Genomic DNA, 18859 nt, shown 5'->3' with positions numbered 1-18859 from the left:
TATTTGGGCTTCACTTGTGAGGAGCTGCCATGATGTTGAGCCTAATCTGTTGATTTTGATAGTTATACAGTGTGCAATGTGTCTTTCAATCCAATTATAAACCTTTCAAATTAAGATTATTTTTTTAATAGCACATTATAAATTAGCACACACTTTTTAATAGATGCTGTTTTTTGTTTTGGTACAGAACCACACAGGATTCATGTTCTCATAGGATTTTGGTGGTTGTTGAGCAATGTTATACAACTCACCTTCAGTCAGGTATGTCATAATAACAAGGGAGCAGTCAGTTAAAAAAGCCAAATTAATACAATTACATAATACAAATTTAATAACTAAAACCCTACAGATTATAATTTTCATTTCACACCCAATATAAACAACATAATAATGGTTCTTCTGTTCTTACCAGTACTGATTCTCAAAAGGTAAAGTTTTTCATGACTGTGCTGCCAGAGGAAAGGTCAGGGGGGGGGGTGTCACTAAAATCAAAAAAGGGTCGCCAAGAAACATGAACATACTCAGCAAATTTCATTTCCATTGAGTTTAATATTTTGTGGAAAAAATATCTTGTTGAAGGCTCTAGATGAGAGTCAGGGGATTGAAAACATAAAATCAGCCAGAGGTTTATAAGATATCTTGTCATGGACCAAAAGGGGAAACTTTTACCTCACAGTAGCGCCTGACGACAGGTCAGAGAGTTACCTAAATCAGGGCTTGTTTTGGACCAACATGTTGGATGGATGGGCTGACTGACTTTCCAACTGACATCCGTTAGCTCCACTTCCAGCACATGGATAAAAGTGGCTTAATACTTGACACTGGCCCTCTATTTGCTCAGCCGTCGTAATTTGCACTTAAATGTTTTCTAGAGTAAATATACTGTATTTCTACCAAAGGAGTGAATTTGGCCAGCTCCTCCATCGTGTTACATAAACATTCTTATGAAGACTCTCTGTTTCCTCTAACTGTGCAAATCCGAATCCCCACAGCATCAATAACCACAGCAGACTGGCTGCTTCTGTACAGTATGTCTGCGTCTCTCCAATTTCTTGTTTCTCAATGTTTTGTGGCAAAAATAAAATCCTCAGTTGCTCAACATGAATTGTGGTCCAGTTCTGGTATAGTTATGAGCAGGGGGCAAACTGCCTAGGATACCCTGAGGACAAACAGAGGAGGGTTGGTGGGGGTCAAGTTCACCCCCCATCTCCCACTTATTGCTTAACTTATTGGATGGAAGTTTAGGTTTGTGTTTTTCTATGGTGCGCAGAGAGTGGAAAGAGAGAGAGGGAGGGTGATTCCTTCCCCCCGGAGCCATGCGTCTTTTGTGGTGGATGGATGGAGAGCTTTCAGTGACTGGGCAAAGATCAGACTGGCCCTGTGCCAGACAGAGAGGGGAGGGGGGAATGCTACCACTAACAAGCTCTATAATAAAGATTATTTATATGGAACATTGCTGCTAAGTGATTTACAGCCCATAAGATAGTTTGTGATATTCTGATTTGATGTTATATTAATGAAAGCCAGACAAATAAAACATTTGAAAATTTGATTACAGAGGAATAAAACAGGCAAATAAAATGAGTTCAAACTAATGCTTGGCGGTTTACCAATTCATCTGGTAAACCGTTTTTAATTTCCCTTACGACATGAATTTTTCATATACCGCCATACTGACGTATAGGTGAAATAATTACTGTAACTCTTCAATAGGCAACAAAATATATACTTGCCGTGAACAGTTTTGAGTACATTGAGAATAGATTCTTATTAACTGTATAACCTTCTTGTGGTAATAACATTTTCACACAACAATTAATAACCTACAATTAACTCTCTTTAACTTGGCAAAACACCATAGCACCACCAATTTTGTAACACTAATTATTATACATTTACAAAATTATACCACTTAACCGCATGCAGGGTACAGCTGGCTAACTAACCAGGTAGCTCCGTTATTAAGATTCCAGATATTTAGATTGAGATACTGAGAGGAACGAAGCCTCACGTGCAAAAATGCTTATTGTCTTTAGAAATAAACGTGATTTTTACATGATTTTTACGCTTTAAAAAGTGTGTGAGTCTGAACAAAAGTAAACACAGGAACTAGCCGCATGTTAGCATTACAGCTAACTGCATGGGGAACTACGTCCAGGGCAGTTTGCACGTTGGTTTGTTTGTGTCTGAGGCTGTGGACAGCTCAGCGTCTGTTCATGCCAGAGAAGTAGTCATTTAGTAGATTAAATAAAATGGTTTATAGTTTACAAATTGCAGCGATAAAATGACAAGATCCACACTAAACAGTTCCACACTGTAATTCCTCACTCAGCTATGTGTTGTAATCACATTTTTCTCACCATGTAGAGCCGGCCCGGTCGGCTTCGCTCTTTCTTCCAGTTGATTTTGTGGAGATAAAACTCCAGGACAAAAATGTTGATAAATTCTGTAAATCCATGTGGAGTGGTTACACAGCTGGGATTACTCTCATCTGTGGACACTCATAGATTTTCTGGCAGCAACAGGTCCGACTGTGCAGCACAAGTTTTCCTCTTCATTCTTCAGGAGAGCAGTGATTGCTGGGACAGCACCAGTTTCTCAGAGGTTACTGTACATTGACTTTCCTGATGGTCTTTTTTCCTCCATTCCTTGTGTCTCCTCTTTCAATTGTTTTATCTCCTCTGAAATAAAAATGGTTGGCCATTCACAGTGAAATGACTCACAATCATCCTCATAATAGTTCATATAATAATCTATCATTGCGCTTATATTTCCTTACAATCTAACCGCGGTGGTTCGGTTAGGCAACAAACTGTCCCGAAAGCCATAATGCTGCTACAGGGAGAAGGGTCTATCTGAAGTCTTGCAGACCTAAATGACATGCCCAGTTTACTATACATGTAATGGCAAGGTACACAACACCCCCCTTTTACCGCTTAGCCTAACCATCTCACTGCTCATGCCTCAACCAATCTAGTGGGATAGTCATGTAGATACTGTGAGTCCGTAGACTTGGGCTACAGGTGGCTAATTCCTGTATTTACTTTAATTCAGATTTTTTTTTAAACATGTAAATGATCTACTCCTGCACTATGATAATCTGCTATGAACCTGTATAAAGGCCCAGTCATGCAAAAAAATACAGCAAAAAATCTGCCCGAACCTTAAAAAAATACGATGACACAATGCATTAGTTCAAGTTGTTTATGAAGTATACTTTGTATCCTGTGTAAATCTGCCAGTGAAAGTGAAACACTCTCTATTCACAACAACAGTAAATCTGATGTTGGATCAGAAAGTGTCACATCATATGAAGATTTTAGGTATTCACGGATAATTATGTTTAAATAATAATTAGGTAAACAATCATACAGGTTTTAAACAAGCCCTACAAATTAGCTCAGAAGAGAAAGCACAGCGTACATTTATTACCCAAAATGTAAATTCTTAACATCCATCCATAGTTAACTGACCTACTCCTAGGTTCAACTTTGACCTACAATATTAGCTGGATATTTGAGCTTTTATTTTACATTTTGGGCTCACTTGCTTCGCTTTGTGTTTTACTTCCAAATAAAACAGTAGATAATCTCACTCAGCTGTTGGCTTGTTTACAGTCCTGTCTGATCTTCTGCCTGCTCTTGTTTTCTTGTCCTGTCGGGTTTCATGTAGCGATGTCTCCGCATTCCCAAACCTCAGCAATTACTTTGGTGGGCGCAGTGTTATCCAGACTGATAAAAAATGATGGACCAAAACCCACACTGTAATAAACTGGGATAATCCTTTAACAAGTGAAATACAAGATGAAAAAGGAGGGAAAATAAAGCAACAGGAGGGACATCAATTAAAAGAAAACTAGGCAGTTCACCAAAAATATACTAGAAAATAGTTTTTCTGCTAAAAGGCCAAGTGTTGGAGCTGCCCTCAGGTGTTTCGGACAGTCTTTCATGTCATTTGGTGTTTGATGTTTTTGCTTTTACTGTAGATTGTATACATCAGTCTTACAGTACCGTGCAGTGTTGAGATCCGTTTTAGCCCCTCCTTCAACGCCACATGTTTCTGCCCCTTTTCCGTCCTCTCTCCCCTCATTAAACAACACATACAGGTCTGTAAAAAGCCTTAATTGATGACTACTGCTGCTGTGTTTGTAGGTCAGAGATGCTGTAAAGCAGACATGACTTGTGTTATACACTGAGGCCACTTTATGCGTGTGTGTGTGTGTGTAAAAGAGAGATGAAGGAGCGAAAAGGGAGGAAAGCTATAAACAGCCTAATAGGACCCTCCTCTGCAGGAGAGCATGAAAAACAAGGAGCCGTGAAAGAGCCAGTGGTGCGAAGCAGAACCTCACTGTGTCATTAACACCCTTCCTCTGTCCATCCATCCCTTCAATTTTCTTTCCGTCGCTCCATCAATTTCCTCTTTCATTTCCCTCCTCCTCCGAGGTCTCCTACCTCCTCGCCTCCTTAACTGCCTCCCTCTCTTCTCGCCGCCTTTCCGAGCTGCTCTCCAGCTACTCGACCGTGTCACCAGGTGCACCAGACCTAAATTAGTCATTTACAGAGAGGTATTCAGCAGACCAGAAACACCCCTTGTTAAATCTGTTCTGATCTGATTCCTTGCCTGAGGACTGACCAGAGGTACCGCGAAGAAACGCACACTTTCAACACAAATATACACTACAAACGTCATCTACTCCTGGTGTACCATAGCTCTGTTTGTGTCAGTTGAGGCTGCAATTAACGTTTCTTTTTTTTAAAGTAATGAATTAATGGTTTTGTCCATAAATGTCAGACTATCAGAATTTTCCAGATTGCTAATTGATGTTTTTTGAGAAACTGAAATCAGGAAGGTTTCGTATTTTTGCTCAATAAACGACAAAAAAAGTAAAATATCATAATTGTTTTTGTCAATTCACAAATTCATTAATTGATTATAAAAAATATGACCAAGCTAAATGGTGAAAATCTTCCTTTTTAGTAAAACAACAAAGTACTGTGATCAGTTTTTATTTATATTTGTCGAACTATGATATAGTTGATACTATATGATTATTTTGTTTTATTGAAAATGCACTGTTTGCTAGACTGCTTCTGCTACTAATTGACACACTAATCTAAAAAGCAAGTCATAACCATGCAGTAATGAAATCATGAATAGACTGCAGGACAGTTCCTTTACGATTTATGGAAATTTCTTCTGAAGTATTGCTTTACACTGTTATGTAAGTGTGGCTTTTACTGCTACTAAATAGACAAGACAGCACTGGTGAGCAGTGGGAGCAAATATTCATCTCTTTATTAAAGGAATATTACTAGCAGTGCACTGAAACTTCTTCAGGTACTGTGTGCCAGCAACTTGTGCAACACAATACAGTATTCGTAAACAAACCAATAATAAACCATTATTGCTCAATCTTCAGCCAAGATTTGGCAAAGTGTTTTTCTTTTACTGGCAAAGTTTTTTTATTTCTTTTTAATTATTATCTTGTTTTTCACAAACATCATCTACTGTAGAGTTGACCGGGGTTACACTCTGTTCTCTGACTTGACTTTTTGCTCTTCAAATACTTTAACTTCTTTATGCTTCCAGTCGTGTCTCACGCATAATTTAAACTAAAAATAATGTGCCCACGGGAATTTAAGGTGGAATGAATTTCTCATTTAGCATCTTAAATGGTCGTCTCCAGCGTCCTTTTCGAGGCCTTTGCCCTTCTTCAAATCCAACATGTTTGTCCCTTTCTGTGACCCTCATCCTTCTCTGGAATTTTTCACTGACCCTCTTCATGGCTCTTTAAGCTCCCTCCTACTTCCTTTCACCTTCTCATCTCCCTGCTTTGCAAGTGAGTGTTAGTATGTATGTCAGTGCGTGTGAGCTGTTGACTGAAACCTCTCCAGTTTTAAGGAGATTATGAAGAGGGACACACGCTACATCAAAGGTCGAAGGTTAAGGATGGAGGAAGTCAGCAGCTGCCAGTTTTTTGGAAGAGAAGCATCTGTCTTTCTTGCTTATTTTTCTTATTCAGTGACCCGCCAGTCAGCTCCTGCTCCAGATTGTCTTCATTTCTAGAAATACTGAGTCTGTGTCCATGAATGGACGACATTTGGCACATTTCCGTGTACAACTGTATGAGATGTTCACCTCTGGGGGGGGGGGGGTTTTAAGAGCAGAAACATTCTCTGAATTCACAACAACATATCTGAGGCTACTGTGGGAAGTGTGGTGCTTTAGTGTGTATGTATATAAGCACGTGTTTGAATGTTTTGGCGTTTCTTTGCACACACATCAGCACATCTGATAACACATCTTTCAAATCGTGTCAGCGAGAGTGAAAAGATGGAGGAATTTGGTGACAATTGAAAACAGACCTTTTTTTTTTCTTCTCAAGTGTTGGTGTTAACATGGTCTGATTGTTATGCTACGTCGTCCCGAGTGTACTGAGAACATACTGCGGCCTTTTATCACAACAGTTCTCAGCACACTGACATCTGTAATCAAGGCTCACCAGACTGGGGACCAACCTGTGTTTGTACAGTTGTTTAGCGGTTTTCCTCGCTCTCTCTCGTTGAATCCCAGTGTTCCCGGACTCTGTAATAAGCGAGCAGGACAGTCTCCCTGTCCTTGGGAATCTGAAAGATGTATCTAGCAATTGTGGTGAAGTCATTCTCCTTTGGGAATAGGATTGAATAATAAGCAGGCGAACAGCGATGAAACAGCCACTGAACTTCCTCAGTTTCCTCTCCAAAGACTGCTTTGCATCACATTTCTGTAGTTTTTCGTTTCTTGGGATCGGGGGGGGGGGGGGGGTCCGTGGAGGTCTCTTCACCCCCTCCCCAGATGGAGGATGTGTAGGTGGACAGCTGTGCAGAATCCACATCTCACCACCATCCCCCCTTTTTCACTCTGCAATCCAGCTGGAGAGCAGACTAGACTTTGATGAGACTGTGGTGATGTGATTTAGAGCCTCCTGACATTCCACGATGGGATGGGATTCCCAAACTTTTTCCCTTCTTCAGGTGACCTGTATATTGCGTTGAAAAATTCCTGTGACCCGCTCCATCACTGCAAACACAGACATCTTGGTTTTTTAATCTTTGAATATATGAGGGCAAAGTGTATCTGAAAGTGCCAAAATCAGAACCAGGTGACAGCTGTCTGTACGCTAGCTGTGGGATTCTTCTCAGTTGATTGTGAAGTCTGAAACTTGCGTCTGGAAGATTCACTTTAAAATAAATAATAAATAGCTGAAATAGTAGTTTTATTAGTGCTGGAAGGGCTCCAGTATCATCCTTAGACACAATTCAGCAGGGAGTATTTTTCTCAAGAACTTATGTTCAACATCATTTTCTCTTGTTAGTGTTATCACAGATATACAAGGATTTTGGAGGCATGTGGTAGCTTCGTGGACCTCACAGAGGCATCTTCTCTTCTCCTCACATGGTAGAGTACTGATACTTGGGAAACTTCACCATCTGGAGCAAAGTGAATGGTGGACAGATGCTAGTACTCTCTTGTTTTGGCGGTTCGTGACTTAGGCAACCATACTGTACTGTAAGTGCAATAATAGAGCTGGATGTAGAGGTGTGGTAATCACTATAAGACATATATACTCTTTACATTCTTCATATTCATAAATACGCTCCACTGGTGGTCCAGATGAATTCATGCATGTCGGAGTAAGATTAATGTATATACAGACTGTGTTTACCTGAAATGAAACATTCAAACCGGGCACCAGTCTCTTCACGTCTCCGTCAGGCTCTTGCGTCAATGTGTTTGTGTTTTTGCGGTCTAGACTATACATTTTAATTGTCCATTTCCATTGTCTATTTATGCACCTCAAGTGTGCATGGGACGTCTCAGCGAAGGAGTGGGAAGTTCCCTCGCATGTTAACATTGTTTTCTCAGTGAAAACCCCTGGAATTTAAGGCCCGACTTAACAGCATTTCTTGTGTGAGGGCCTTCGACCACAAGCGGCCAGGCCTCTGTCCAGATTTAGCAGCCCATTCACAATATTGCTGCACTTCCTCTGTCTGCATTGTTTGGCTTTGAGGAAGATTACAGACAGAATGAGGTCAGGACGTGAAAAAATATAGTAGAACTATTTCTCACTTTTATTGTCTGCTTTGCACATAATGCCAAAGATGTTACTCGCTGTGTTAGCTACAGTTATGTTGCCTAAATCTAAGTGTTGTTTGTTATTTATGGAAGAAAGACGAATGTGGTAAAAGACACAGTCATGTTGGTGATAGTTTTTGTCTATCCACTGACTGAATAACCATTAAAGGGGTGAGTAGATGCAGGTAAGAAATAGTAGTGAAATGCCAAACACCTGGAGACATACTTGAGCAGTAAATCAGTAATAATAAAGAGCAAAAATCTTCATCCAACTGAATGTCAAATCTCAATACTTTTCAACAATGAACCAAATATCAAGCACTGAAACATGGTCCGATTCTGACTCTTTTAACTTTAGACTATATCTTACTAGGACTAAATTCTTTATTTAACAGTGATGCAGCAGTTTCACAGGGGAAAAACCAGTTAAAGCATTTTTATATTCCCCAAAATGTGATATCAAGAGAAGTGTAATGTTTTGTAATAGGTGGCAAAACTCAAGTATTATGTGAGCACACAGATATCAAAACATGCCAATCCTATATCTAATTAGTTTATTTCTCTACTCAACGTGTCACATTGTTTTTTTCACAAGGTTGAAAAAAAGGATGTGGTAACTTTTTATTTTGCTCTCAGTTGTAAAAACAGTATGTGGACAGATTGAAGTCAAGATCAATGAAAAGTGAATCAAAAAAAGTCCTTTACCTGTTCATTTGACTGGATGATTTTTTAATACTTTCCTTCGAGAACACGTTTTTTTACAAACCTTTTAGAAACCAAAGTTCTCAAATATAAAATACTGTCTAAACACACATCAGCAGCCATACAAGAACGTTTCCTGCGTAAAACTCCCTAAAACTGACCACATTTTGACTTAAATCATGAGCTCAATCAAAGAGCAAATAAACAAGATGACAAATCTGATCAGCAACGGCTTCTAAGTGACCGGAATGAGGTTTTTAAGCTATTTCTCTCCCTCTTTTATAAATTTAAATGGTTTCTGTTAAAGATCACATGGAGCAGCAGTGTGTGTATTAGTCCTGCATGGATTAGCATGTGTTTGCAAGCACGTGTTTGTGGATTTCTGTGAACTAAGCAGAACATTCCCCCTCTGAGATGAAAACCACTGTTTCTCTGCCTCTTTCTGTTTGTCACCGTGGTGGAGGAGGCAGATGTTCTCGCTCTCCCTCTGGATCTCCTTTCATCGTTTCCTTCCCAGTCTGTTTTTAGGCCTGTCTAATCGAACGCAGCCAGTCCCCAGAGACACCCAAGATTCTCGTGTGATAGTAAGTTTGGCTCCCGGGCCCAAGATGTCTGCCAGTTTAATTGACTTACTTAATATTAGGAGAAAGGAGTTTAACAGATGAACTGGCATCCGTTCGGTTTTGTCCTTGTCTTTTTCTATTTTATGTCTTATTTCATCCTAAGAGAGAATTTTTCCGGTTATAAATGACATCTTTAGTGACAGCAAAGACATGAGCTGTGTGTCTGTGTATTCAAGGTTAAGTTTGGACTTCCTGCTATTATACCTCTGAGTATGAATCAAACTAGCATAGTCCATCTCTTAATGCTCTCTGACTTCCCCAGCTTGTTTTGACACTCAGCCATAAGTCCGTTCGTTCCTGCTGAAGACGTAAAACTGTAAAAACAGTCACAAATATATAATTTCATTTTTTAAAAGGGCAAGTTATTTCTTAAAACTTAACTTTAGTTTTTCTCAGTATTATCAGATGTGGAATAAAACACTTGGTGCTCTAGTAACATTTACAGTCCTGTGGACCGTTGATGTCGGCTTGACTGAAAATGAACGACATTTCAGTGTTAATTGTAATAAAGTGGCACGTCAGCCAGTGCAAAGGTGTGGCTAATTGACATGTTTTTAAGCTGAGCTCTATGGCCCAGAGGAATAAGCTACAGTATGTCTGGCTTTGGCTACACAAGCGGCGCTTGTTAGTAGGACTAATTCATTGTTGTTTTTGGTGTTTTTCATGGGATTAGTCGACAGTAACAAAATACAGAAAACCGCCAGACGTATCCCTTAAAAGGAGGCAGCGCAGACATCAGGTCAGTAGTTGAAAGGAGTCAACGTCAGCCGCCACGTTGTAGGAGTGATGGAGATACGCCTCGTTGGCAAAATTTTCTCATCTAATAACTCTGTTTTTCTTATCTCTCTGTCTCCACTCAAAGATGATTACTTGGCCTGCTCACCAGTTTCTTTATTAAAGTAATATTTCTCTTTGATGTAGCAGTTTTTTTAAGAAGGCCTTTAGAATAAAAGCTTCATTTTAAAGCAGACGCCATGGGATTCAGACAGAGTGAATACCAGTGATGTTATGATACATCATTAAATGTAATTAATTCTAAGTATTTCTAATAATTAGGATTGCTCAAATATTGATTTAACTTTGGATAAATATCTTCTGATTGTAGAGGCTGGCTAAGATCATTATTGCATACAGTAGTTCTCTTTGACCAGCTGCTGTCCCTCCATGTGGTTACAGCAAGTCCAGAGACAGCAGGCTCTTTCTGTTTTATGGTCATCTGGCCTGCTGATGCTCCACTTCCTCTCTAAATGAAGGGTACAGTGCAGCAGCGTCACTCTGAAGCCACAGGCAGTAAGTAGATGGACCCAAAACGAGACTACTGGCTGCTGTGTAATTCAGAATACGTCCAGGGTCCAAACACAATGAGTTTCAGTATCTGGGGTCTGTCTTCTGGCTGAAGTCATGGAGAAGTGAAGCATTTTAAAGGAAATTCACACAGTTTTCTCCATGTTCACCTTCCAGTTTTCCCTTTTTTATTTTAGATTCATGGCCACTTGTTATCCCTTCTTGTTCATCCCTCCCTCCTTCCTTCACCTGATTCCCGAAGCCAGAAACCAGGTCTGCTCTTTATAACTCTGTGTGTGGGTGTGTATGTGTGTGAACATGCATCAGTCTGTGTACATTTCTACCTGCCAGCACACGCAACCTGCCAGGAATTGAAATTTTATATTTTTTTCGATACAGTGTTTCCACTGTTGCGCTCCGGGTGAATTATTATTCACATTAAAAATAACTAGTCTTCCTGTAAACCTGAAATGAAGCTGTAAAAACAGATTCCTGGGGACTTGAACAGAGGGGACACTTTAAGCTGTCATCCTGCCTTTAGTAAGAGGCCTCCTGTGAGTGTCAAAGTCACAGGATGGATACGCTGCGTAACCTGCTTTTGTTATCAAATGAAAACTGCGGACGTATGCGGACACACACACACACACACACACACACACACACACACACACACACACACACACACACACACACACACACACACACACACACACACACACACACACACACGAGTATTGGAACTGCACCAGTACATATATACCACATGTTTTTTCTGTGTATGTACTGTACAGTATGTTTGTGTTTGATGTGGGTTACTGGGTGCGTTTCGGTGCCAGCAGCCGGTGCCTGCTCTACAGTCGGCTAACATCTCCTGGCTGACCTGCCGCTGGGTTTCAGCTGGGAGCGAGGAGAGGGTGGTGAGAGGCCAGGCTGGCATTGGCTCAGCAGTGGAAATTCACACCTGGCCTCTGGCTTAGCAGCGAGTAAATGAGTTGTGAAGAATATTAGTGCTGCGGATTCTCCGTTGCACCTACAGAGCGGCTTATAAATAAAGCTGCTTGTTGAATGATTCTTTGACATTGTATACATAAGCTTAAAGCCCTAAACTGCAGACCTTTGACCTGCTTTAAGTCACTAATAAAAAGTGATATTATGATTAGTCTCGCTGCTCACATTAAAGGGGTTTGAATCCCATCAGATATTCCATATGGATACAAGTTTTTCTGTATATTCTTTTTCCATTTATTAAAAGTGTATAAATATATATTTGGGTGTGGATTGAGAGAGTTTATGATTTTCTCATATTAAACTTCCTAAGAAGCTGAAACTCCCCTTTTCTCTGTAACCTGTTTTGATTTGGAAACAATATTACAGGTTTATTTTTCCAATGCAACGCAGTCCAAGGCAAACGACATTTGGATTTGCTTGACGTTACTCATAGTTTATTCCCGGAGAGGAAATGTTAACTCTCATCTGTTTACAAATTAGCTTCACATGGTACTTATGTAATACATTGTCATATAATTCTTTAGTTTAGCAGTAATATGTGAAGCAATGGTCACAGACAGCAGTCTCATCTAAATAAGGTCAAACGCACTTTAAAACATGCATTTAATAGACCTGCGTCATTTGTGGTTTCTATTAATGACAGAGGGATAAAATAAAAGCCAGTGATTTCTCCATATTTGATGGTTTTTGATGGCGAAATGCATTCTTGTTGGAAGATTATAGATACTTACCACAAATTTACTATCATTAGTTAAGCAAATAATTTGGCTATAATCCCTGAGAGTGTTGTCTTTACTATAATTATTGATATGAAACAGTAAGTGTGAAGCATCTATAAAGAAAACAACCACATCTCTGAAGTTTGAGTAGTCACAGTATGAATGTCATTAAAGATATTATTAGTTAGTGCATTTCTGCTGCCTTTTGAAGTGGTTTGGATTTGCGGGAACAAAAACAGCAAGGAGGAAAATTGCTTGGAAGTAGGGGGAGCAACTGATAAAGGGTTTCCCCCGCTAAGTGCGGCAGTAATCATTGAGAGTTATGGGAATTATCAGCACAGCAAATTGCTTGAGTGAAACTACCCCTATAATGTCAGATAAGGGCTGTTGTCTCTGGTAATAAATAAATAATCATAATCTGAATTTTGGAGCTAATTTAAAGTAGTTCATTTTAAAATATGAGAGACTTATGAGATAACTGTATAGCAGTAAATTAGAATGACGTCACAGTGATTTACATTACTGATCAAACTTTTAATCACGTAATCTGTAAATAACGAACAATCCCATGTGAAAGTAACCTTTCAGACCTCCGATAAGACCATGTCAGCGGTGCAGTCATTCATTTTCACTCCTCTGTGATGCACTGAGAAAAAGTTTCTGTGAAAATGTTGATTGAAGATGAATGAAATGAAATAGTTGGACGCCCTACATATGACCTGCTTCTCCATCTTTAGAGCATGTCCTCTCATCCGACTCAGGTGATGCTAATAGGAAACACACAGTATTATGTCTTTGTGTGCATGTGTGAGTACTCACAGGTGATCAAAAGGGTTTTTTTCCTAATGTAACCCATATGTGCCGGCATGCAAACCATAAATGGTTTTTAGATGCTCATAAACCCGTCTTTGATTGTTGCATTTCTTTGTAATGAAAATATTTTATCGTGTTCGGAGCTACAAAACAATTTTTCCCCTGCTTGGAATAATTAAGATGCTGAGCTGAACATGCCTTTTTTCTTTTTTCTTTTTTTTTTTACCTAGCCAGTGAGATAATTTTGTCATTTCTGCCACATTTTCCACCGCTACATGTCCAGACATGAATATGATCAAAGTGTTCTCATGTCTGTAAAGCTGTTTTTCAGTTTCAGTCACAGAGCCTTTTTAGCTGTCTTCCAGTCATGAGACAGTTTTTCATTTCAACTTAATTTTCTTTCATATGTGTCCATCATGAAGTCTTTCCATACAGCTGTCCCCTTGTGTTTTTTCCTTGTGTGTGATATTACATACATTTAAATTCACAATTTTTTGGGATTGGTTTCTAACCTCCTCTTCTCTCTCCATCTCTCCTCTCCTCTCTTTCTAACAGTGTGTCCACCCGGCACCTATAAACCAGAGGGAACACCAGGAGGTCTGAGCACCTGCCTCTTATGCCCAGACCGGCATCACACCTCTCAGCCTGGCAGCACCTCCCTCAGTGACTGTGTCTGCAAACCAGGGTACCAGCAAGTAGGCATGACCTGCCAGGGTAAGAGGAACTGATTTGTTAACTGCATCATAAAATATATATGATTTAACAGAATGGGTTGCAAAAGCTTTTGCAGCTGTTGTGACCCCATTTAGTCATCCAACCTATGTTCAGTCAATACAAATGTGCTTGCTATCTTAAATGATTTGTTTTACCTTTCTGTTTGCAGCAAGATTTGTGTGTTTGAACTGTTAGCAGTTAGCATGAGCAGTAATAGGCCTCGTAGTTTAAAGATGAAGGAAAAATCACCACATACAATACTAGAAATATAATACAACAAGAGAAAAGCCAAGGATAAAGACGTCTCCAGAATGTTCAGCCTTTTAAATTTCATTAAGTAGACCAAAGCTGAAAATAAGAGGAAAAAAAGAGCCTGGATTTCCATTGTTATGCTTCAAATGAATTAATACTTTGTATTGTGTAGGTGGAGCAGATTTTATGACTGTTTGATGACCCTTTAATGACGCCCTTTAAGAAACCATAGTGCAGTTTGAATACACCACTTACAAACTAGAAGAACAGTTTATAGACAGTTTATTGGCTCGCTACAGCAAGACTGCTCAGAATGTAACGTCCTGTTCCCTCACAGCAAGAAGGTGCTGGGCTCGGTCCCTACGATGGTTGAGGTACCCTCCCTTCCCCTTCCTTCGCACCCCAAATGAAATTCACATTAGGTGAATATTCCTGCCGTTGCCCTTAATCGAAACACTAGCTTCAGACCTGGAGTTGATCCCTCGGCGCTACACTTTGGCGATTCACTGCTCTTGGGAAGTTTGGATAGTAACGGAAAAAACAGGGAAATCACACTAATATATGTACTTATGTATTTTGCAAACAACGTATCCCTTGATAATTTCTGTCAGGAAAGAAAATCTCTCCTTTCTCGTGCAGACTTCAGCTAGTCTTCTCACGCTGACCCCATCAAGTCAGCTAATTTAGACCAGTCGGATCGCGACTGAGAATTCATCCAATTGGAAACTGGAAATACTGTGAATTTCAGGCCTTATGAGTCATGAGTAGCTGTTTTGACATTAGATCAGGGCAGAGAAAATTGTGAACGCTGGTAAGTGCAGTGATGTATGAAGCTGAATTAACTGGAACAAAAACACTGTATTCCACAAGTATGAGATTAGAGCGTCCTGTGTTATGAATCCGCTGCCAGTAATTTCAGTGGCCTTCCCGTTCCTTGAAGAATGAGCCAATGATTTCCACACAGCAGTTCATCGGAACACAATGATGACCATCAATCATTCGTTTCCTACAATGGGTTTTGCTCTCTATTCTTCCGTCTGTGTAGCTTAAAGAGGTGATGTTTGACAACCTGTAATTTTCTGCTTTCACGCTCGTATCCTTTTTGTCAGGAACATCAATTATCCACAGTCAGTCTCAACCATCAGCAGCCTGTTTGTGTTTGTGTTACATTGTGTGGTTATGTTTGTTTATGTTTGTGTGTTTGCTACAATATAAACTAATATTGCTCTCCTCTTCCATCTAGTGGTACACTGTCCAGTGCTGTCTCCTCCAGAAAATGGCTTCTTCATCCAAAATGTTTGTAATAACCAGTACGATGCAGCCTGTGGCGTGAGATGCCAGCAGGGGTTTGATCTTCAGGGAACAAGCATCAGACTGTGCCAGGCTGACGGTGCCTGGTCAGGGACACCTGCCAGCTGTAAAGGTGAGGACGCAACAGCTATAATAAATAACAGAATGATAGTAAAACTTTCCCTCATTGAAAACTGATTCTCTTAATTACAAACCAACCAACAGAAATGATATTTTTTCATCTCTGATTCCCTCACTGGGGAATGAGAGTTAATCATTTCAAACTGTTATAAAATTAATGTTTACACTGCCTGTAACTTACCTGTCACTGATGGATCACAGTGAGGTATATGAATAAGTTGTGTGGTAGATGCTCACATCCAAAATAAAAACTTAAAACTAGGTGCTGGACCAAAGAACCAAATCTGTAAAAGGCTGAAGAAAGCCTATGTTGGAGAGCGTAGCGACTACTGGAAACAAAGCAAAAAGTCGCTGACAGGCTGACGTAGGGCATGGTTTGCTGTTTGTCTCACTATATTTAATAACTTTTATTAAAGAAAAGATCAACTTATTATAACATGCACAAAATATACTCAGCAGCAAAAAAGTACTGTCACCATTCCTCTCTGTCCTTCCATCCGCCATGCAGGTGAGCAGGTGCTTATATTATCTACAGGAATATCACTATCCATATCCATGTTACCTGATTATCAATCACCGTGGCAGTGCACACAAAAAATCCCCCAAAGTAACCCAAAATATTAACCATCACGAAACTACTAATATCCAATTCATTATAAATGCACCATAAATCCATCTGTGGCTCCCACAGAGAGACAAAGTTGGACTGAGGCATCGTTAGGATTTATTTTGAATTTTTCTTCCAGTCTTCCAATAGAAGGAGGCTTCGAGGAGCTTCAATCAAGTTTTCATCTTTTTTTTTTTGTACTTAAAGTCTGTGTAAAGTAAGAATAAATATGTGTTCTGAGTTTGACATACCACAGAAAAGTGTGTTGTTAACCACCCTGCCAAATTTGAATGATTAAAAAAATCGCCAAATATATGAAATTAGGCTTCAAAGTTGTGTAAAAGTCAGCCTCTTTCTCTGCTCCCAAACGCTGTGGGAGTGCCCGCCGAGTTCGCTGAAACCCCGCCCCCTACCAAGTGTCACCTGTCAATCAAAGTCACCACCTCTACCAGAAACATGGACTAAGTCTGAGAGCTTTCTGCCGCTAGCTCAGCGGCTAGCTCGGCGGCTAATTCAGCGGCTAACTCAACTAACTCAACTAACTGGCTAACTGTAGACTGTAGTAGTAGTAGTGTTAGATATTAACAATAACTAGCCACTAACAGGTTAACCACTGAGGAGAGCGGACTCGGGGTCCTATATAGTAGGGGAGGGTACGCCACTACGTCACGGGTACCCCTTTTTTGCAGGCTCAGAAAATCAGGAACGATGAGAGGGTGAGATACAGTTTAAGGCGTTATCTCCACAATTCAGTACTGCATAGTTATCAGCCTTTTCACGTGTTTTCTGTAACCATTTTCCAACATGTATAATATGTTTAGAAGTAAATCAATGAATTGACTTTACACAGACTTTAACAAGGTGGAACTGCCCACAATGAAGCAAAATCTCATTGTTAGGAAAAGCAAGTTATCACAGAAATCTCAGGTGACATGCGAATCTATCCACCTTGCAAGGTAATGAGATCGTAAGTGTTTTAGATTGAATGAGGACTTGACATGTTACTATGAGACTACCGCTCCCTGCCATGCCAGATGTCAAGAGGAAGAAAGGTAGGGAGGATTCAATTAAAGAGAGGGGGGGGGGGGTTCATTGAGGACAGAGTGACAGGAAGAAACTATATGAGGAAAAGGAAGGACGGAAGATTGTACAGAAGCAAGAATGTGAGGGAGTACAAGAAAGAGAGAAAGGAAAAGGAAGTTAAAGAGGTCAAGAGATTAACAAGGAAAGTGCCAGTTTTAACAGAAAGACAGCAACAGCGTGACTCATAGAAATACCAAGACACTGAATATTCAAGGGCGTGTTGAAGATTTATATTATGTGGCTTTGAGTATATATTTTCTGAGCGTGTGCATACGTTAGCTTGTACGTGTCACACTTAGTCTAGTCTCTGCCACGTAATGTACGGTGGGACCTCCCAGCTAGTTAAGCCCTGAGGGAGGGGGTCTCTTCTAAACTGCCTGTCTGTCTATGGTTGGTGATGAGAAATAACACACTACACACCCTTTTCTAGACCTCAGTATAACTCAGAACAGACACACATGAGGATTTTTTTTGTCTTTTATTTCATGGGGACTTTCACGCCTTGGGTTAAATGATAGGCCGCAAGTTGTAGCTTAAGATGATATAGTGCTCTACATTCTTCCATGTGATTTACTGCTTTCTCCTCCTCTTATGATTTATATACAGTACCTATGTTTTTCAGAAACTTCAGAGACTTGGCATGAAAATCATTTTCAAATCATATATTAGTAACTTAATGAATGGCGTTTGTTTTAGTCGTCTTGACGATGCAGGTGGGATTTGCTGAGTAACTGTGATTCAGCTTCATGTTGGTCGCCAATTAAAAAGTATGTTTACTTGAGTCTTGCGTGTAAAATAAACCAAAAGAGTTATTTGACAGTGCTTTTTCATCCCTGTTTATTGCTCTTGAATCAGTTACGCTCCTTTTTTTATCACTTAGGGACTTCCCTTCTTTGTTGCTGTGATGTTTCAGTTTTCAAAACCATTCAAAAGTGCATGCGGTAAATGAAACACTAATAAACTGAAGGAGGTTGAAGAAAAATAAGCCTTAAAAAAACATAAGAAATGGATCTTTGAAAACATAATTTGTCTCATGTTTATTTTTTCCGGTCTGCAGTACGCTCCTGCCCTCCCCTCACTCGGCCCCCGCACGGCTTCCTGAAGTGCAATGGTGGCGGTGCCTCCTACAGGGCGGAGTGTCAGGTGGGCTGTGAGCGAGGCTACAGGTTGGAGGGAGACTCCAGACTCACCTGCCAGGCCAACTCCCAGTGGAGTGGACCCCAACCTCGGTGTGTGGGTAAGCCTTCATCACCCCAAACCTCTATTTCACCTCGAAAATACCAGACAACCATGGAGAAATTCTGGTTCACAATGTCATGAGGTGTTACGTGTGGAGCAGCTGAAGTAATTTTTTCCATCAGCCTTTCACTCACCCCACCATCTGCAAATGTGAGAAAGCTCTTTAGCTCCATTTGTGCTGTCACTGTCTTTTTGTTTCAAGCTACACATTCATTTGCATGCGTGTATGTCTTTGCAGCGCAGAGTTCTGTCTCAAAATACATTTTTGG

At 40.2% G+C, this 18859-nt stretch overlaps 1 protein-coding gene across 1 annotated transcript in view; it reads left to right on the top strand.

The window, feature by feature from the left end:
* The window catches only part of svep1 (sushi, von Willebrand factor type A, EGF and pentraxin domain containing 1), a 99700-nt gene that overhangs the window by 37161 nt on the left and 43680 nt on the right, over nt 1–18859 (top strand). The window contains exons 4-6 of the mRNA XM_062445111.1: nt 13820–13978; nt 15474–15653; nt 18409–18588. Of these exons, the coding sequence (XP_062301095.1) occupies nt 13820–13978; nt 15474–15653; nt 18409–18588 (519 nt within the window). The remainder of the gene's footprint in view (nt 1–13819; nt 13979–15473; nt 15654–18408; nt 18589–18859) is intronic.

Source organism: Scomber scombrus, chromosome 23, assembly GCF_963691925.1.
Source record: "Scomber scombrus chromosome 23, fScoSco1.1, whole genome shotgun sequence".
Classification (NCBI taxonomy): domain Eukaryota; kingdom Metazoa; phylum Chordata; class Actinopteri; order Scombriformes; family Scombridae; genus Scomber; species Scomber scombrus.
The sequence above is the reverse complement of the archived record's forward strand: the minus strand, read 5'-3'. Positions and strand labels throughout refer to the sequence as shown.